Source organism: Mesocricetus auratus, unplaced genomic scaffold (assembly GCF_017639785.1).
Source record: "Mesocricetus auratus isolate SY011 unplaced genomic scaffold, BCM_Maur_2.0 Super-Scaffold_100691, whole genome shotgun sequence".
Taxonomy (NCBI): domain Eukaryota; kingdom Metazoa; phylum Chordata; class Mammalia; order Rodentia; family Cricetidae; genus Mesocricetus; species Mesocricetus auratus.
Genome location: NW_024429267.1, coordinates 55,847,572 through 55,869,063, shown reverse-complemented (window position 1 = coordinate 55,869,063; position 21,492 = coordinate 55,847,572). Strand labels below are relative to the sequence as shown.

The following is a 21,492-nucleotide window of genomic DNA, read 5'->3' as shown; positions in this document are numbered from 1 at the left end:
CCTCATACATTTGCACCCCTTCCCATCATGGGGTCACTTGGAATGAGCAGTCTGAAGGAACCCTTGCCATGGAGGGGGATATGGCCCAGAGTACCACGGGGTCCTGCTGCTGATAAGGGGACTCCACCAGACAACACACAGGCCACACCTGACACCAGCCACTGACTTTTATTGAGAAGGGGGGAGTTATTCCAGGAGGAGACTCGGGGTCCCCGGCTCAGAAGAGGCCCAGCCTCTTTTTCTCCTGCTGCTGCTTCCACTTGGCCATGCTGTAGAAGTCCTCCTTGGACTTCCCAAAGATGTCTTGAAAGTCAGAGTCTGAGAGATAGAACTGGGGGCGGGGGGGTAGGGGTGGCGGTGGGGAGGGAAGGGAGTTACTGGGGCCCAGATTCCCGTGCCACCCAGAGGTGACATCCATTCTACACCTCTCCAGGCTGCTCACTGCCTGTCCTTTGGGGCTGGGAACCCTGGGATCCTCCAGAGCAGAGTTAGGTTGCAGGCCAGCGCCGCGGCACCCACCTCCTTGCGGGCAGGGTCCACACCCTGCGGCAGGTCCTCCACGGCCTGGTACATCAGCCTTTCCCGGGGCAGGCTCCCATTGACCGCTGAGCCGCTGGGGCTTATGCTGGGGTTCTTGCCATCAACGCCAAGGCCCAGCTCCAGATCGTTCTCTGGGCTGTCCTGGGAACCCTTGAAGGCCAGTAGGGTTGAGGGACCAGCCTTATTATCAGCAGGCCATCGAGTTAGCTGGAAGTTATGCACTTCCTGTCCAGAGAGAAGCCTCATGGTTTGGAAGACGGAGGACAGGCACCCACTAGAGATCACACTGAACCCGCAGCCTCTTGGCACCATCTGAACCCCCGGGCCCTCTGCCTCTGGCCCATCTGAACCCAGACCACTATCTGGGGCTGCCAGGGGAACTTACTGCTGTTATCTCAGAGATGGCAGACACTGGTCCCAGGCATCTCTCCACTACCTCCTCATAGGACTGGTTGTTCTGGGGACAGGAGTTGGGGCTGTTATCGGGACTGGCAAGGAAAGGAGCTCCCTGGAGGCCGGGCAGGGGCCTAAAGGACAAGATAGGTTTCTCTCCCCCGACTCGGGGATCCTCAGCCCAGGAGGGCCTCTTCCAGCGCTCCCTCCCCGCCCTGATGAAGATGAGGGAGGGGTGTTAAGCCTCACCGTCCACTTGTAGGGGTCCCAGGTGACAAACCACCCAGTGAAGGTGGCAGGTTCGTGGCCCTGCTTGACCAGAACAATGGGCGTGTCCAGGCTCCTCTCTGCTGGATGAGTTCTCAGGTACTCATGGCCACAGGCCACTGCCTCCTTCTTCCGTTCACCGGCGTCCTCCCCAAGCCACAGGAAGACCTGCGCCACAGAGGAAGCCTGGGCTTGAACAGGCGGAGGGGCTCCCTGACTCAGCCACCTCCTCCCTGCGCCACGTTCAGATGGTCAGAACCCTTGCGTGCATAGGCCTAGCCAAGGAAACTCACCCAGCAAGTGGAGATGCCCCGCACCCACGAACCCTGGCTGTCACAGGCACACACACATGCGTCTAATATAGTTACGTAGCACTAGCATGTGCTAGGAGTAAGAGCTCAGCAGCGAAGGGATCCAAGCCAGCATCCCTGCACCGGGTACCGTGGCAGACGTCCGGAAGGACGGCATTGGCAAGGTGGAGGAAAGAGGATTGGTTCAAGCCCAAACTCGGGCTACAGAGGGAGGTTGAGGCTAGCCTGGGCAACACAAGACCCTGCCTCAAAAAAAAGGAGGGCCTGGCGGGGGGGGGGGGAACGGACGAGTGGTTACTATTCAATAGTGATTGCTTAGCCACGTCCTGGGTCGACCCCGGCGCCACACACAGGAGCGGGGTAGGGCAGACTGGAATCCCAGCACTCGGGAGTGGGGTAGGGCAGACTGGAATCCCAGCACTCGGGAGGTGGAATCAGACCAGAGGAGGCTCCGGTTACATCGTGAGCTCAAAGCAGACTGTCTCAAATGAAATACAAAGATTTGAGGAAAACCTCCACCCACAGAGCCTTCGTGGGAAAGCAAGCCCCAGATATGTCTCGGGAGAAAATGAAGGATCAGCGCCAAGGCCTAAGGTGGGATGTCCCTGGCACGCTCAGGGGACAGCAAGAGGCCCCCGTGGCTGGGAAAAGAGCAGCGAGGTGGAATCCGGGGAGATTTGATTAGAGAGGGGCTGGCTAGGTAATGGGGTCAGCTGTGAGGTCGGGGAGAGCGAGGATGGGGTCTGGGCTTGGGTTTTCTCTGAGTGAAATAAGAGCTCGCCCTCCTCAGAACTCAGACAGTACCACACATAGTCACACACACATACACACATGCATACACACAGCGACACACAGTCTCACACACGTAGTGGTGCATGCACAAACACACACGTGCAGGCACTCTCACAGCTACAAAGACCCCATTGTCCACGGCCATCAGGCCAGGCGGGCAGTCACGGCCACGCACCGTCACCCACCACCATCGCAGTGTCTGCACGGAGACACGGTCACGTCTGCTTAGCTGTCGTGCACGCCTGGCTGGTTACACATGCTGTCTCACAGCAGACACAGCTGCTCAGTCACACCAGCAGCCGATCACGCGTTCCCTCTTTCCCTTTCACGCGTGTGAATGCAGCGTCACCGGTCACAGCTGGCTGGTACTGGGCCACACAATCGCCAGCATGGTCTGCCTAACACACGGCCGTAAGCACTCAGTCAAACGTCCAGGTGCGAAGAAGAACCATCTGCGTCATGCTGCTATCCAGTCAGTCTGCCCACTTACCGCTACTGCCATCCGGTCAGCCGCAGGCCCTCAGCCACGTGGAGTCATCACGGGACACACAGTATCGCACACAGCATGTGCACCGTCATAATCACGCACAGCCCAACTCGTGTTCCTAGTACGCTGTGGTTTTACTGTCACACCCAGACTCTCAGTCCGTGGCAACTATGGGTCACAGGCTGAGCTCACCTTCACACCCAGCTACCCTGGTGCAGGCACACCCTGCATTCTTCCCCCAGTCCTGCCAAGCTGGAGTGGTTGCCTCACCTCCTGACAGGTGTCTAGTAACATGATGTCATGCTTGTCCAAGTCCTCTTGGCCGAAGTACACCACTTCCGTGAGGACCAGGCAGCCAGAGGGACTGGAGCACTCAAACAGTCGGGGCTGGATGCTGGGGACCTCCTCGGGGAGCCTGGCCAGAGGAGGGGCTGTTGGGGGTACAGTCTGGGCCACGCTGGCCCTTGGCATGGGTGCCTTTGCCCCTACCCCAGGGAAAGCAGTTTCTTTGGGTCAGGAGCCTCGGGCCTTCCTCTGGGCTTCATCTGACCTTTGAGTGTCTCTAGGAGAGCCTGCTCTGGGCCAGGGTCCCTCTCTCTCAAGGGACAAGCAGAGCAGGAGACTGGAAATCTGCCAGCTGCTCCACAGATATATCTGGGTAGGCACCGGAGGAGGCGACCCCAGACCTAGTGGGAGAAGCCGAGCTGAGGCCCTGCCCTCCCTAGAATGGGAGTCACCTGCACCCAGCTAAGTCAGGACCCAGCCTCAGGTCCAGGGAGGAAGGAGGGGAGCAGGTGTGGGAGTGTTGTAGAGCATTTAACTGTGTAAAGATGCATTGCATTTGCTTCTGCTGCCTTTGCTAGTGACGGAGAGGTGTGTTGCATTTGTTCATGCTGCGTGTGTTTAATTGTGTAAAGATGTTTTGCGTGTGTTTGATTGTGTAAAGATGGGTTGCATGTGTTTGATTGTGTAAAGATGTTTTGCGTGTGTTTAATTGTATAAAGATGGGTTGAGTGTGTTTAACTGTGTAAAGATGGGTTGTGTATGTTTAATTGTGTAAAGATGTTTTGTGTGTGTTTGATTGTGTAAAGATGTTTTGCACGTGTTTAATTGTGTAAAGATGGGTTGAGTGTGTTTCACCTTGCCTGCCTAAGGCACCCGGTTGTTCTGATAAAATGCTGAACGGCAGGAGAGGGATAGGGTTGGTGGGCAGAGAGCAGAAGTAGGGGGAGAAATCTAGGCTCAATAAAGAAGAGAACGAGGGAGAAAGAGAGGGACACGCCCAGAGCCAGAAGCCAGGCGACAGACAGACAGACAGACAGACAGACACGAGAAGCAGGAAAATAGGACATACAGAAAGAAAAGAGAGAGGGAGGGAGGAAGGGAAGAAAGAAAGGAAGGCAAAAAGCCCAGAGGCAAAATGTAGATAAACAGATTAAAATAAGAGCTAAGATAGGGCCGAGCATTTATAACAAATAGCAAGTCCCTGTGTCATGATTTGGGGGCTGGTTGGTGTCCCAAAAGAAAGCCTGCTGTGTGGGAACCCAGGAGACTTGGTTGGAGGGAGGCACTGAGGGAGGTGGCTCCCGCTACCCTGGGGTTCTTACCCTGCCCTCATCTCCTATGTACCCCTTATCCACTAATCCTGTGGTTTGGGGATTGCCCTCAGAGGCAATGCAGGAAGTGGATTCTGCCAGCAGAGGGCGCCATCTCTCCCTTTTGCCCTGGCATTTTCCCCATCCAAGTCACTAAGGGCTGGAGACTTGAAGGTGCATTCAGCCCTGTGGCTCTGCAGACGGGGGACTGAGAGTCCCGCAGTTCTAGGCTTATCTTTCCAGCTCTCTGTGTGGCCTTCACCAGTCACCCATCTCCGGGCCTCAGTTTCTCCTCGAGATAAACATATTCTCTGGTGATCCTGTTACCTCTGGACGCTGGGATAGGGGGCCCGGCCTCCGAGGGCTTCCCAGAAGTGGGGAGGCTCCTGACCCTCCAGCACCGTTTCCATGTTATGTCCTGTGAAGACAGCGGCCACCATCCGCGCCATCTCCCGCTGGTCCCCATTACAGCCCTGGCAAGCAGAGGCTGGGTCAAACCCCGCGAGGGCCCTTCACCTCCAGCCCCCAGGGAGGGTGGGGGAGCCTGTGGGGAGCTGGGCCTGAGCCAAGGGAGGCTAAGCTGTGGGTGAGGCCCCTGTGAGCAAGGCGTTTTCCCTGTCAGCTTCCCCAGCTGTGACCCCATGACTCTCTCTGGGTCCTGCGTGTGAATGAGGGACACCCAGGCTTGGGACTCACTTGCGGTTTATGCTAAAGATGAGAAAAACAGCAACAACCAAAAACCCACAAGCAAAGACTGGACCTCTCCCTTCCCCAGAGAGGCTTGGGAAAAGTCCCCGAGTAGGGAGGGAGGCAGCCAGAGCCAGGCACGCCTCTGACCTGAGGAACCCCAGTCAGTCCACTTGCGACTGTGAAAATTCCCCTAGTACTGTCAGGGTCCCTGGGACACTTCACGCCATCCCGCTGGCCTGTGTCCGGCTGGGTTTCAAGTCTGCATTCGGGTGGAGGGGACCCATCTCTGACCTAGTTCCGCCTTCCCAAGTGGTGACCCACAGGTACCTTCCCAAACCAGAGGTAGCCGGCACCCTTTGTGATCACAAAGAAGATGTCGCCGGAGGCTAGGGAGGCAGCGCGGGCTGGCACCTCCATGGTTCGGGTGTTGCGGCTGTCAGTCCCTTGCACGTGGAACAGCCTCGTGGTGGAGACTGGCGGCCTCTGCCCTCTGCTACCTGCACTCCCCTGGAAGAAGAAGGCAGGGCCTCCGGCTGAGGCAAGGGCTCCTGGGGGCCACCTCCCTGTCCTAGTGGTGAGCAAGCTGCTTCCGAACTAAGGCCACCACTGTCCTCTGGCCCTTTGAGTGCGGGCCGTGGCAGTCCTGTCCGTAGGACGGTAAAACTTTCTAATTAGACTTGTCGCGCCATCTAAGAGGGCCCAGAGCATGTGCCTGCCACCATGGCATGCTCACGAAAGGCCCTGTGTTGTCAGAATTTCATTCTCAGGAATGCTGTCCTCTGAGATGAGGTCTCCCACTGGCCCGGAGCTCACCAATTAGGCTAGCCATCGAGCTCCAGGAATCCGCCCCCCCCCCCCCCCGCCCATCTTGACTTCCCCAGGCCTAGGATCATGAGCATGCAGCCTCACGCCCAGTGTCTTTATGTAGGTGTGGAAGCCACGAGCTCGCAAGACGAGCGCCTGACCAATGGGGCCCTGTCTCCAGCCCCTGTGCCAAAGGGATGGAAAGCCCAACGTGGGCCCTACCTGGAAGACCACCAGCTGCCCCTGGAAGATGGCTAGGAAGTGGGGGGGGCTCTCTGCCCATGGTCACATGAGCCTGCACCAGTGCTCCCTGGTAGGCAACGTCCAACTCCTCAGCATTTCGGTCCAGGGCCTTGGCGTCTTCTATGGTGGCCTGGTGGCCCTGCAGCAGGGAGGGAACAATAATGGCCTGGGGTTTCCTCTCCCATTCTCAGATTCGAGGTCTTGGTCTGGAAGGCATCAGATCCCCCAGCAGGTGGACATACCCGCCACAGATACAGGATGTACTGGACACGGCCCAGTGCCTGGTATGTGTAGAGGACAAGGTAGCAGTTTCCTGAGCACAACTGGCCATGGTGCTTGGGGTCCACGGGCTGCCTTTGGAAGTCCTGGATGCACCACACCTGAGAGCAAGGAACCCGTGGGCACGGATGAACCTTACCCGCAGCCGCCTACCCATCGGTGTCCAGCCGGAAAGCTCTCGTCGGCTTGCCCGTGCCAGCAAGCGGCTTGCCCGGCTCTGTGCCCTCCCTGCTTCAAACTGGACATGTGAGCGACCCTTCGCCCCACCCCCCCGCAGACCTCAGGACCCCCCCCCCGCCTTTGCTGCTCTCAGCCCAGACTTAGTTTGCATCCTGCACCTGGGGAAATAAGTAAAAGACTAAAGGCTGCACGATGAATCCAGCTCCTGGCCCGTGGCCACCCCAGTCTGGACCCCAGCGGCTACAGCTCCCGTGAGGGGCAGACAGCACTCCTCCTGCAGGCACAGAGATGCTGTGCTCAGTTCAGGAGAGCGGCAGCCAGGCTGGAAGACAGTCCTTGGCACTCTGGAGGGGACATTTCCTTTTTTTTCTTTAAAGTGTCATTAGCAACAACAAAACCCAGAAATAAAACAAAAGCAAAACCCTGATTGAACAAAAAACGAACACCCTGGCATGCTCCAGTTGGTCAAGTGCTTGTCTATCGTGCAAAACACTGGGGTTCCCCCTGTGATCCTGGCACTGGCGAGGCGAGGCAGGAGAATGAGAAGTTCAAGGTCAGCCTGGACTAGATAGTGAGTTTGAGGCCAGCTTGGGACATGTGAGACCCCGTCTAACAAACAGGAAACCAACGCCCAACCAAGGCTGAGGTGGAAGCCCTTGCTCACTTTGTCTGAGTGATGGCTGTTGCCGTGGGAGCCACCTCAGCTTTAGAACCGGAGAGAACTGGTGGAAGGAGTCCAGGTCTGGGCAGGTTGGCACGTGGCTATTCTAAGCCCAGCCCTTCCCACCAGGAGACCTCCGCTATAGCCAGCACATCAGAAACCCATGCTTTTCTGAAAAGGCTACCGGGACCAAAACCTCCCCAAAGGTACACTCACCTTGGGAGTGAGGCTCTCCCCCCCTGTGCTTCCCCCATCCCCCCTTCTGTCTCCTCTCACCCCTGCTTTCCCAATCTCCCCACCCACTCCCCGTGTCTTCCTCTTTCTCTCTGTCCCCCTTATCCTCCTCTCTCCATCTCTTCTCACCCATCACTTCTGGTCATCCCTACAAGGGCAAATGTAGGCAGAACGTCCATTTTCTCTGACCTCGGCTGACCTACAGAATTTAGACTCCACCCCCCCTCCCGCGTCCCTGCCAAGACTCAGTAGCCTTGTTCCCCTAAGTTCACGGCACCCCACACCAGCTTGGGGGCCAGATCAGACCACATCTCTGCCTCCATTTTAAGTCTTAACAACAGGCTTGAGGGAACTAAGGGTTCTGCCTTACGAGTCCAACAGGTCAGTATGAGAACGCTGGTCTGAGGCCAGATGGGGGCTTATGACAGTGTGTTAGGGGTTAGGTGTGTTGGGGCAGATGGGGGCTTATGACAGTGTGTTAGGGGTTAGGTGTGTTGGGGCAGTGTTTTGTGTGACTGTGCACCTGTGTCACTGTCCAGGTGTTGTCAAGCTGTGTGTCTGTGAGTGAGCGACCATGGCGCTCGCTGTGTGGTTTGGGATCACTGCCTGAGCCAGCTGCTGGAGGGTGGGCGTGTACGTTTCTGTTTCCCTGAAGACAGCCCTGGTTGTGTGTGGGTGAACACTCACTTGTTCCCGGTCGTTCTAGCCGTTGAGGCAGTGTCTCACGCAGTTCAGGGTTGCCTTGAGCTCCTGACATTCACGCACAGTGCTGGGTCTACAAGCGTGACCTCTGCCTCCACTTCACCCCCGGTCAACCACTGCCGCCCCCGTGCTCACACTGCCGCCCCGTGCTCACACTGACAACCCCTGCTCACACTAACACCCCCGTGCTCACACTGACGCCCCGTGCTCACACTGACGCCCCGTGCTCACACTGACGCCCCGTGCTCACACTGACGCCCTGTGCTCACACTGACAACCCCTGCTCACACTAACACCCCCGTGCTCACACTGACGCCCCGTGCTCACACTGACGCCCCGTGCTCACACTGACACCCCGTGCTCACACTGACGCTCACACGGACACCCCGTGCTCACACTGATGCTCACACTGACACCCCCGTGCTCACACTGACACCCCCGTGCTCACACTGCCGTCCCCGTGCTCACACTGCCGCCCCGTGCTCACACTGCCACCCCGTGCTCACACTGACACCCCCGTGCTCACACTGACGCCCCGTGCTCACGCTGACGCCCCGTGCTCACGCTGACGCCCCGTGCTCACACTGACGCCCCGTGCTCACACTGCCGTCCCTGTGCTCACATTGCCGCCCCGTGCTCACACTGCCACCCCGTGCTCACACTGACACCCTGTGCTCACACTGACGCCCCGTGCTCACACTGACGCCCCGTGCTCACACTGCCCACCCTGTGCTCACACTGACGCCCCGTGCTCACACTGACACCCCCGTGCTCACACTGCCGCCCCCTGCTCACACTGCCGCCCCCGTGCTCACACTGACACCCCGTGCTCACACTGACACCCCGTGCTCACACTGACGCTCACGCTGACACCCCGTGCTCACACTGACGCTCACACTGACACCCCCGTGCTCACACTGACACCCCCGTGCTCACACTGACACCCCGAGCTCACACTGCCCACCCCATGCTCACACTGACGCCCCGTGCTCACACTGACTCCCTGTGCTCACACTGACGCCCCGTGCTCACACTGACACCCCTGTGCTCACACTGACACCCCGTGCTCACACTGCCCACCCTGTGCTCACACTGACGTCCTGTTCTCACATTTCCCACCCTGTGCTCACACTGACGTCCCGTGCTCACACTGACACCCCGTGCTCACACTGCCCACCCTGTGCTCACACTGACACCCTGTGCTCACACTGACGTCCCGTTCTCACATTGCCCACCCTGTGCTCACACTGATGTCCCGTGCTCACACTGACACCCCCTGCTCACACTGCTGCCCCCCGTGCTCACACTGACGCCCCCTGCTCACACTGCTGCCCCCGTGCTCACACTGACACCCGGTGCTCACACTGACGCCCCGTGCTCACACTGCCCACCCCGTGCTCACACTGACACCCCCGTGCTCACACTGACGCCCCGTGCTCACACTGACACCCTGGGTGCTCACACTGACACCCCGTGCTCACACTGACACCCCGTGCTCACACTGTTGCCCCCGTGCTCACACTGCCCACCCCGTGCTCACACTGACGCACCCGCGCCAGCGTCCCCACCTCCACCTGCGCAGAGCCGTCATCCACCATTCTGAGCTGGGCCGCCAGCTCAGGCTGGGTGTGCAGCTCGCCGGTGTCCAGTTTCGCCTGCAGCAGTCTGCCTGCGTGGGGGGCTTAGAGTCAGTGACGACATTCTTCAGTGGTCCAGTGGGTCACGGGCCCACTCACTCCTCACCATCTCACAGGGGCTGGCCACACCCTCCTCCTTCTCATCCTCACCCACCCAGCTGTGGTCCTGACCTGTTCCGCCCCCCCCAAGCATCCAAGCATCCACATCGGCCTCCGGTCCCTTCCAGGTCTGCCCACGCCCCAGGCTCCACCCCTGCACCCCTCCCCATACTCACTTTTCCCTCTGTGCTTTTTCCCATCCAGCTCCTTCGACCACGCCCGGAACAGCTGCTGGAAGGCGGTGGGCTCCGCGCCGTCATTCACCACCTCCACCTGGGTGTAGTCTGGGTAGCCCTTGGCCTGGATGAAGCCCTGGGACACAGCTCTGTCAGGCGGGCCTGTGGCTCAAGGGCTCTACGCTGCGTTCAACCCCCAGAAATACCACCCTCCAGCTATGTTCAACCCCCAGAAACACCCCCCCCAAGCTGTGGCTACCAGGGCAGCAAGCTCTGAGCTGCATTAATTAAACTAAACGGGAGACCCGTTTAACAAGCCGGCCCCCTCACTACTGATCCTCCGCCGTCTCTGAGGGTAGGCAGGGTGAAGGGCTGGCCATGGCATACCCTACAGCCCCATAGGCCTCCTCTGCTCCCCACCCCCAGTGCAGAAGGCTCTCAGGCCTCAAGACCAGGCTAAGTCCTTCACATGGGATGTTTTGGGTGTCAGGAATCTGCCCTCCCATGCAAGGTTTCCAGGGTAGACACGCTTACTTCCTGACCCCAGGATAAAGACGTTCCAGGGGAGCAGCCACTTCTCCCCTTAGACCCCAGGCAGGACATCCTGTACCAGACCTGTCTTGCCTCCCTGTAGGGGCCTCAGGACCTCACCACAGCCCTGCTGAATGCAGCCTTCTTGTCCTGGGGGCTGGACTTTCGTCCCTGCCACATGTAGATCTTGAAGCCACCCTGGTCCAGGAGATAGCAGCCCTAGGAAAAGCGTGAGTCTGGTCAGCGGGGACTGGGGTTGTAAGGTGGGGGAAGGGTGGGATACTAGGTACAGGCTTTCCTTACTTCATCTTGCAGGAGGTCCTGGGTCAGTGGGCGAGTGGCCAATTCTTGGACTATCAGGTCCATTCCCTTCTCGCTAACACTGGGGGACAGGCATCCAGATGTGGACAGCGGGCCTCTTCCTGGCCTACGCCATCCCAGTGCCCTTGAACTCCTCTGGTTTCCCAGAGACTGAAGTCATGAGCTGTGAACTCAATTATTGTGCCCCTTGCTTGAGGCTTAGGTGGCTCCTTGACCCTCACAGGGCCTCAGTCTCCCCATCTGTACTATGGGCTTCTTCTCACCCACGCTACCACACACCACGCAAGAGTGCGTACCATGCAGGCCCAACACCTCACATGACCTGCCCAGAGACCTCCGTGCTTTCACTAGAGGGTTTTGCAGAGATGTTGTTTCAGTGACAGACACACAGCCCTGGCCCCCTCAGTCTCCCCGTGCCCTCCCGGGTTCTGCTCACTGGTAGAGACGGACGTTGGCCTTCTGCCGCTGGCTAACACTGCTGTTGGGCACAGACGCACTCAGGCTGCCTGATCTGCGGCCCAGCACAGCCTCCATGATGGGCATGAGGTCGGTGGCTGCGTTCTCGTCATCCACCACACGGATCTGGGCACGGCCACCACGTCCCCTATCCCTGAGGCTGCAAGTCAGGGCCAGTGCCTGCGGGAGAGGGCCCAACAGTCATCCACGCAGAGCCCAGCCCAGGTCTCCCGTATCACCGCTCGGTGCCCATAGGCATGGGGCTAGGGACTGGAGAACTGGCGTGCTGCCATCCCAGTGTTCCCAGGTCTACCGCCAGTGGCGCGTCTGAACTTAGCCTGTGCCTAACGGATGCCTGCTGGATTGAAGCAGAGAGCCCGCTACCTCTTGGGGTGGCCAGATGATGGACACCTGGAGGGCTACCCCTCCCCAAGCCCTGCGCTCCCAGCTCTTAGGGCAGGCACTGACCCGTGATTTCTCAGAAACGCTGGTTTGGGGTCCATTCCACTGGATCATCACCTTGCCCAGGTCCAACAGGAAGATGCCCCCTTTATTAAAGCTGTTCCAGGACAGGGCCACCTTCCGGAGCCAGGAGAGAGGTGTGGAAGGGAAAGGCGTCAGACCACCAGCACCACAGGCAGGGGGAGGGGCAAGGCAGGGTGTGTCGCTTGTAGGCATGAGGCTGTGTGCAGCTGTGCATGTGTGCGTGTGTGTGCATGTGTGTGTGTGTGTGTGAGAGAGAGAGAGACAGCACCTGTCACAGCACGCAGGCATGTATTTCGTAGCCACATGTGACCTTCCACGTGGCTATACAGAGGTGGAGCATAGATAATTGCTTATCTCTGTATGAACATACACATGTGCATATACGGGACACATCATGTATGAACAAAAGTGTGTACTCATGGTGACAGTATGTACGTGCCTGGGTAGTGACAGTGTGTAATGGCGCATAAGGACAATTATGGAGACACACATTTTGAGGACACTAAATAATGACCGTGGAATAATAAGACAAACCAAGGGCTACAGAATGTGCGTCTCCACATGACCGGGACTCTGTGGGGTGACGGTGCAAACCCTGGGAAGGACCGTGTACATCACGGGGCTGCCACAAGCTTGGCTGACTGTGGATGCATAACTAAGGAGCCACCATCCTCACTGAAGGCGAATGCTCACTGCGTCTAACTCTGGCCACAAGCCGAGTGTCTTGCTCCTCTGCTAATTCCCTGGCGTGTAAAAGTAAAGTCTGCGTTGTGTTAAGTTATGAAAGAGGGACGCTGCCTGGACTAGAGTACGGGGTATGTGTGCGTGTGCATGTGTGTGTGCATGTGTGTGTGCATGTGTGTGTGTGTGAGTGTGCATGCGTGTGTGCATGTGTGTGTGCGTGCATGCATGTGAGAGAAAGTGTGAGGCTATGCACACTCCCGTCATGCTGCCTTCAAGGGCACAGTGCACAGCTGCTCCTGCCTCCTCCGCCCACATCCGTGAGGCACCCATGAGACAGGAGACACGAGGAAAGACAGGGGCCAGCAGCAGGGCTGAGATGGGGCCAGGAGCCCAAGGCTGCCTCCTGCCTCCTTACTCAGGGAGACAGGCCATTGGGGAGCTGTAGCTCATTGTTCCACACACTCCCCACGTTCTCCGCCAACTCCTGCACTTTCTTATGCTTCGGGATACTCAGCCTGTGTGAGTGGGGGGGGGGGTGTAAGACGGTGTCCCCGGCTGCCCTCACCTCGGTGGCAGACACATGCTTCCTTCCCCTGATGTGGAGCAGTTGTTGGACATTGAATATGTTGGTCTCCGCGTGCTTGAGAGCAGAGGCTCGGCCTCCCTTCCTGTAGCTGAGGAAAGGATAGGGACCCGTGAATGAGAACACACCTTGTGCAGGAACCAGTGTGGGGTGAGCATATGCACGTGTGTAAGTATGTGTGGGGATGGTGTGTGTCTGTGTAATACATGTGCATGTGAGCATGTGCATGTGTGAGCACATGAGGCAAAAGTGTGCAGTGCTCATTAGCATGTAGAACTGTGCAGCCTGGGGTGCACTTGGAATTTCACACGTACTTTCTACCCAGGCGAGACTAGATGTGAGTGCATGGAGGGGCACATCTGTGCCACGGACATAGATATTCAGGGATGCACGCCCACCTTCGTGCACGCCCACCTACGTGCACGCCCATCTACATGCACGCCCATCTACATGCATGCCCATCTACAGGACATGCATGGGGTAGCATATTTTTTCATATATACACAGACTTGTTTGCACTGTATACAAATATTCAACCCAGGGATACGAAACAAAAATGATTTACTTAGCTAAATTGTTTTCATTCTAAAATGTGACAATTAAAAAAAATACTTGGTGGTGGTGACACACAGAAAGTTTCAGGACAGCCAGAGCTACAAAGAGAAACCCTGTCTTGAAAACCAAAACAAAAACCAAACAAATAAAACTAAACCTGAAGCAAAAGAGACACTTGTACCAGCATGTGTGGTTGCACACATCTTAAACCACTGAATTATGTGCTTGAGATGAGTGCAATGTATGTGAGCTTACATATCCTAACAAAGTACATACACACATATGTATACACACACGCACATACACATACATACATGTGCACACACATACATGTGGGCATATACACATACACACATACATGTGCGCACGCACATACATGCACACACATACATGTGGGCACATACATACATGTACACACACATACATGTGGGGACACACACACATGTGCATATGCCATTCAGCCAAGGAGAAGCCATTATCTCGGGGTGGCTGGCGTTACCCTCGCCAGCCTGTGCCCCCTCTCTGTGCCCTCTCTCTGTCCCCAGCTCTCTCGGCACTCACATGACTCCAGAGTGGAAGTAGCTGTGGAAGCAGTCTGACTCATGGCCCTGTGACTCTCGGTGTAGCACCGTCTGGTCTCCTAGGTCCTCCTGTAGTCGCTGCACAAAGGTGACCGCGGTCCTCTGGGTCTCTGTGCTGGCCTCCTTTCCGATCCAGTAGTGCAGGTCGCGGGACCCTCCCGGGGTAGCCTTCGGGTTCTGAGGGACCTAGGGTCCAGGCATTTGTGTATGTGTGGGGAGGGGCCCGGCTTGAGGATGTTGGAGGATGAGGTGGAGCCAGTGATCAGGGAGCCAGTGGGCAGGAGCTTGGACAGGGGCTACGAGGGGAAATGGAGACCGGAAGGCCTCAAGGCAGCAGCCCCTTGCGGGTGGATACGGTATGCGGGCTTTTGATCTCAAGACAGAGTTTGTCTCCAGGCCTGAGTTTCTTCTACTCAGAAAGACCCCCAATCGACTCACATGGAGGATGACATAGCAACATTCCTCAAAGAAGTTCCCATGATCCCTCTCAGGCAGTGGCAGCATCTTTAGGTTCTGAGAGAAGAGGTTGCCAAGTAACAAGTTAGGGACCTCTGCCCGTGACTCCCAGAGACAGGGTGGAGGACGGAGCTCTAGAGGGGAGAAGGGAAGGGGTGGTGACACTGCTCCGTGTCCCCTCACCTCAGTAATCCATATTTGGAGTGCTCCGTGGCTGTGGATGACTGGGAGGTCCTGCTTGGTGTCCATCCTGGGCTGGGCAAGGGTGATGGGGAGGCAAACGTTGGATACCAACCTCTGGCCACCTGTGTCACAGGCTCCCAACAAGAGTCCTTGCACCACCTAAACTCTCCAAAGTGCCTTCATGATAGACTGTAACTTGCATTAAACATGCAACCTCAGCAAACCAGGACAGGCACAGTGACGGCTCACAGGGACCCTGTGGGATGCTGTGCAATGGGCAGAGCTAGCAGCATCTGTAGACGGAGAGCCAGAAACTGACCACAAAGGGCTGCAGGTGTAGCTCAGTCGGCAGAGCGCTTGCCTAGCATGTATAGAGACCTGGGTTTGACCCCCAGCACCACACAGAAACTGACATGGCGGTGCATGGCTTTAATCCCAGCACCCAGGAGTGGGGGCAGGAGAACGAGAAGTTCAGGGTCATCCTCAGCTACAGAGCGAATTTGAGGCCAGCCCCAGTTACAGGAGACCTTATCTAAAGAATCGAAAGGAAAAAGAAACACGCAGACAGCTTTTTTTTATTATTATTATTTTGGTTTTTCGAGACAGGGTTTCTCTGTATTGTTTTTGGAGCTTGTCCTGGAACTTGCTCGGTAGGCCAGGCTTGGTCTCGAACTCACAGAGATCCACCTGCCTCTGCCTCCCGAGTGCTGGGATTAGAGGCGTGCGCCACCACCGCCTGGCGCAGACAGCTTTTAGACAGACCCAGGGACAGTCAGTACAGACAGTGCTAAATTAGACTATGACAAAAGGAACTAATCCAGTCACATAAGGGTGGATTCTTGAAATGGGGCTCAGTGTTGTATGGAAAGACGGGTTCTGACCTCAAGGAAAGGGCAGCAAGTACAGAAAGGTCTGACAAAGTCAGGAACGAGCGTGCAAATAGACAGAGGGTCTGCACAGTGCAGCAGGCTGTGTAGACAGGGGCTCTACACGCAGGCGTACCTTCTGCAGGCCGATGAGGCATTGGGCCACTCAAAGTCTCCAGAGAGAAATGAGTTCTTCCAACGGGGCCCTCCATGTATACAAGGATAGCTTTGGAGAGACACAGGCGCTACCCGGGAAAGGTCAGACAAGCTTGTCAAACAGGCAAAGACTGGAAGCTGAGAGGCTCTGCAAACACGGGAGCTCTGCCGCCTGGGGAAGGCTGTGCTAACTAAGGGGGGTGAGAGAGAATCCGGTAGAAGGCGAGCGTCTGCAGCTATGGACAAGCGCATCAGCGCAGAGGCTCAGCAGGCTGGGGCCACACCTGTGGCCACAGAAAGGCCTCCTAGTCAGGGGCGGGCTCTTAAAGCCCGGGCAAGCTCTGAGGATACGCGGGAGCTTCATATGCAGGACAGCTCCAGCAGGCAGACGATGCCAACGGGTGAGGAAAGCCATGCAGGCCTTGCCGAGAGACGTTGGCTCTGTAAAAAGACTCCCATTCTGCAGTCAGGTCAGGGAGTCTGCGGAAGAGTTGAGGCTCTCAGGCCTGCAGAGGATGTACAGACCGGTTTTGTAGATGGCGTTGACTTCTCCAGAGAGGCGTAGAGCCGTGGGCTGAGCCACGGGTAAGCCAGGGCTGTTTGCAAGCACGTTCACTCTGGACACAGGCCGGGTTATGGAGAAGGCCTGGGTTCTAAGGGGAAACCCAGGTCCTGCAAACGGGGCAGGCTATGCAGGTCAGTTTGGAAACGGCCGGGGGGCTCTGTCAGCAGGGGTGAACCCTGTGCACTACGAGCAGCAGTGTACAGAAGCAGAGGGTCAAACAGCGGTGACATCTGCAGAGGCCCGTGGGCGTTCCCAGACAAACATGACCCCTGTCCCGTGAGAAACTCCCCACTGGAACGAGCCGAAGGAGTTTCTACCTAGGTCAGTTCCGACAGGCTGTGTAAAGAGGGAGAGCCCCCTTAAAAGAGCCTGGGATCACATGTGAGAATCAGGCTCTGCAGAGCACAGATAGGCGGAACATGGTTCCAAAGTTGGAGGAGGCGCCACCATCAGGTCACAGACAGAGACGCGCTAGCCGTCCTGCTAATGTGTGCAGAGCCCGTGTGCATGCACATTCAGCCCCCTCTCAAGGCTGGATCCGGAAAACATAGGCTTCTCCCGTCGCCCGAGCCTGCCTCTTGCTGCAGAATCTGCCACAGGCGTGTGTAGAGTCTCCGCGCTGAGTTGACAGAACGTTTTGTCTTGTTGGTCGTACCTGTAAAGCCGGTACCTGTGTTCATTCTAGATGTCTCTCCACAGTTCCCCTTGCTCCCCGTGTGTGAGATTCGCTAGACCTGACAGCAGGACTGGGGTTGTGGTGGTCACTGGACCCCTATCTGTTCTCAATGTGACCACATCGGTTAAGTTTCCTTCCTGCCCTTTCGTTATTATCTGTCTGGTTAGCCTGTGAGGAAGGGCGGCTGAGCCTAGCTTGCAGGACCCTCAGGGATTAAGCACTGCCCGTCAACGTTCTGGTAATATTACTGTGGAGGAAACAGATGTTCCTAGACAGAGGCAGGCACCACAAGCAGACAAATCTTTGCAGACAGACACCTAGACAGAGGTTTGGACTGCATCGTACAGCTGTGCGCGCGTGCATGTCAGCATCCGGAATAAAAGTGAATCTCACACCCAGGGAGTGAGGGGAACTGTGGAGAGACATCTAGAGTGAACACAGGTACCGGCTTTACAGGTACGACCAACAAGACAAAACGTTCTGTCAACTCAGCGCGGAGACTCTACACACGCCTGTGGCAGATTCTGCAGCAAGAGGCAGGCTCGGGCGACCGGAGAAGGCTGGGCCAATGAAGCCTATGTTTTCCCGATCCAGCCTTGAGAGGGGGCTGAATGTGCACACAGGCTCTGCACACAGCCACTGGGCGTGCTGGGGTCCGCTCCGTAATTCTGACTGTGGAGAGGAGAGACGCTACAGAAGGCGTGCTGCCAACACTGTCCGCTCACATTCAGCTGGCCGAGGCTTCCCTGCACTGCCTCTTTGGAAACCTCGGACAGTCATGGGTTCTACAGGCATGCAGGGGACGTTTCTGCTATTCCTCAGTGTAACTTTCCTCGTCTAACTGAAGTCCTGGCGGCTGCCTCTCCTCACGGCTGCTCAACAGGCAGACACAGCCACTGGGTTCGGAGTTTCTCACAGGGGTTGCCCTGGTGCAGCGGTGACTTCCTTCCTCTTGAAGGGGCATCCCAGCCTTACCCCATCAACAGCAAGAGACTCTAGGATCTGCTGCCCTGTGTGGCAGGGGAGAGGGACAGGCGAGGTAAGAGAGCTGCAGACCCATCGGTGGGTGGCCTGGTGGTGGTGGCCTGGTGGTGGTGGCCTGGTGGTGGTGGCCTGGTGGTGGTGGCCTGGTGGTGGTGGTGGCTCACAGTCTATGTTCCCTTGTCTAGGGCCCCCAGGGCTGGGCACAGGACAAAGGTGTCCTGGAAAGGCGGTGGGGCAGGGGGCTGTCCCTGCTGAGCCATACCAGCGGAGGCTGTGGGCTGAGGGGTTAATGGAAGCCATGCACAGTACAGTGCCCGCGCCTCCTGCGCCCTGGGGGAGTCATGCCCGGGTCTGGGTCTCCCAACGTGGAACGGGACAAATTTATAGAGAGTTGCTGATTGACCGAGGCTTGGCTAAGACACACGCGGAAGGGAGCCACCAGGCGTGCTAACAGCACCTCCGGCTGTTGTAGTCATTGTGCGACGTGCGACAGGACCCTTCAGCAAAGGCACTGAGTCTATATGCAAAACCGGTGGCAGGAGAGTGACCAGGGGACCCAGATAGGCAGAGGCCCAGGCAGAAGAGAGCTGGAAGGCACCCAGCTCGTGTAACCCTGGGGGCCACCGTGCGGTGGGAAGATCACTGCCCAGCCTGGGCCACAGAGGAGAGGAGAGGCAGACCGGCAGTGGGAAGTAGTGTCTAAGCCGCCTTCGGTGGGAGGGGCAGCGCCGCCCCAAGGGTGGGTGGCTTGGAAGGCACCCATAGCGGCAACCTGAGGCGGAACCCACATCCCTGTTGCTAGGGCAGATGAGGGAGACCTTTAAAGTGCAGGGTCCCTTTATTCTGTCAACACCCCGTGTTTCCCCAAGGCACCTCCTTCGGGAGGGTCACCTGTGGCCCCCACACCTGGATGTCCCCTTTTCCCTTCCGGCACATCCCCAGAGGGGTTGTCATCCATGCTCTCTGACCCCCCCTCCCGGGCAAAACCTTTCCCCCAGGGTCACTGGTTTCCCTCTTCACCCCTCCCCCAGGTCTCTACCCCACTGCAGAGGCTGATCTCATCTGCCGGCTTCTCTCCCGGGACGTTCCTCCTCCCTCCCAGGTGTTCCCTCCTCCTCAGGAGCTCCCACCCCCACTCACTTTCCTCCTTGAATACCTGGGGGTAAACCCTGAGGTTTCTTTGCTTAACTTCCAGGAGGCAGGGCGCAGCCTGCTGGAGGGGTGGGGAGTCAGGGAAGCCGGCCGTGGGGGTAACAGAGGTCCCACTCCCATGCAAGCTGCCCCTTCCTCCTCTCACACTGGCTCGCCACAGTGGCTTCCCTTACACCCAGTGTCCTCACCGTGGGACGCCTCGGTCCTGCCAGCCTTCAGTCCTTCTGGGTGACCCCACGTCCTGGACCGCCATGCCCCACTGTTCTGGGCAGCCCCTCTGCCCCCGGCCGGTTCCCAAGGCCCCCTCCAGCCCAGGCCTACCTTCTGGGAACTGCTCCTGCTCCTGCCTCCACCCTGCTCTGGGCAGTGCGAGACCTGGCAGGAGACCAGGCTCTACCCATTGCCCCTCCCTCCTAACTGTAACTCAACCCCAGCTCCTGCCTTACGGGACACACCCTGGTGCTCTGTGCAGCGTGGACTGGGCATTCAGACTTAGTCAGTCAATAAATATTGACCAAGCCGCCTGGGAGCCAGCCCCCTTCCCATGGCCTGGTAGACTCACTTCGTGGGGACCAGTGGGGTAGAGAAGGAAAATCCTGATTTCTATTCTTGGGAGCTCAGATGGGCAACAACACCCTCACCCCCACCCCGCCCCTTTTGGATCCAGGGGTTCAGGCCACTGTGGTGAATCTGTGATATCAAGGTCACTTTAGGAGGAGAAGGAAATAGCCAGGGATGCCTCCGGGCACCTCCCACTCCCTACCTCCATCTCGGGCTGGCTGCCCAGCAGAGCTCTCCCCAGGGAGCCTTGATACCCATCGTGGGAATCTGCAGCAGAGAAATCTCTTCCACACCCTGGCTGCCCCCCTGTGACTTCTGATGGGATACGAAATGCTGGGAACGGAACCCTCTAGAAATGCCCAGGACACACCCCGCTCTACTTCCTGCCTCAGTCTCCTGAGTGCTGGGGTCACAGATGTGTGCCACCATGCTGGGCACATCTAACCTGTGTGTGAAGGGGCACCTGTGTCACCAGGCGCGTTTAGCTCTGTGTCTGAGTCACCGTGGTCACGGCACGCCTGGGTCTGCTCGTGTCGGGCTCCACCTGCGACTGACGGTCGTGTCCCGTGATTTCACTCCTTCTGTGTCCTTCGTACCAATCTGCTGGTCCCTGTCCCCGCACTTCCACGTTGCCAGGGCAGCTGGTTCTGTCACCACCTTCCCCTTCCTCTCTCCATGTGTCTCTTTGGGATCTCAGGCCACAGCCCCTCTTTTTGTATTTTTTTTTTTTTTGGTTTTTCGAGACAGGGTTTCTCTGTGGCTTTGGAGACTGTCCTGGAACTCGCTCTGTAGACCAGGCTGGCCTCGAACTCACAGAGATCCACCTGCCTCTGCCTCCCGAGTGCTGGGATTAAAGGCGTGTGCCGCCACTGTCCGGCGTTCCACAGCCTCTCTTAATTTGCTACTTTTCTTCCAAGTTCCAGGCTCAAAGTTAAAAAGCACCAGGGACCCCTGGTGTCTCCGCTGCCCCCGTCCCCACACCTAGACTCAGTCTCCTTACTGAACTGGGCAGTCACATGGCTTCCTGACCATTGCCCTGCTCTGGGAACCAGCTTTGACCAGTTGGTGACATGAATCACACTCTGTGGTGGCCTCCCTGGCCCTGCATCCTCCCCTCTCACATCAGCCAGCAGGACTTTGGTTCGCTCTTTATTACATTGTGTGTGTGTGCGCGCGCGCACGCGTGTGTGTGTGTGTGTATACGTGTGTGTTCATGTGTACGTGTACGTGTGTGTGTGTGTAGACACTTTCCTCCTACTATGTGGGTCCCGATGGATCAGACTCAAGCCATTAGGCTCCATGGCAAGCCTCTTTACCCGCTCACTTAGATGTCTTGTAGTCCCTTTTTGTTTCATTTTTTTCTAAAACAGGGTTTCATTTACCCCCAGGCTGACCTTGAACTCACTATGTAGCTGAGGATGGCCCTGAACTGCTTACTGATTCTCCTTCCACCACTCAAATGCTGTGATCACAGGAGTTCACCACCATACCTGGCTTGTTCCCTTCCTTCCTCCCTTCCTTCCTCCCTCCTTCCTCCTTCCTTTCTTCTTTCTTTTTCTCGAGACATCGTCTCCATATATAGCCCAGTTTGGTCTCATACCTGTGT

General features: G+C 57.3%; 1 protein-coding gene across 1 annotated transcript; it reads right to left on the bottom strand.

Annotated features, from left to right (window-relative positions):
- Positions 1–152: 152 nt before the first annotated feature.
- Positions 153–19,688, bottom strand: Vill (villin like). The gene is given in 21 exon segments (XM_013122184.3): positions 153–331; positions 520–765; positions 926–997; positions 1,183–1,368; positions 3,061–3,205; positions 4,713–4,858; positions 5,403–5,582; positions 6,102–6,149; positions 6,151–6,261; positions 6,365–6,502; positions 9,747–9,847; positions 10,091–10,226; positions 10,742–10,840; positions 10,925–11,003; positions 11,379–11,578; positions 11,867–11,977; positions 13,134–13,242; positions 14,268–14,473; positions 14,726–14,800; positions 14,927–14,998; positions 19,647–19,688. Coding segments are annotated over 20 exon segments (2,568 nt in total). The 5' UTR covers positions 14,993–14,998; positions 19,647–19,688; the 3' UTR covers positions 153–217.
- Between the last annotated feature and the right edge of the window lie 1,804 nt (positions 19,689–21,492).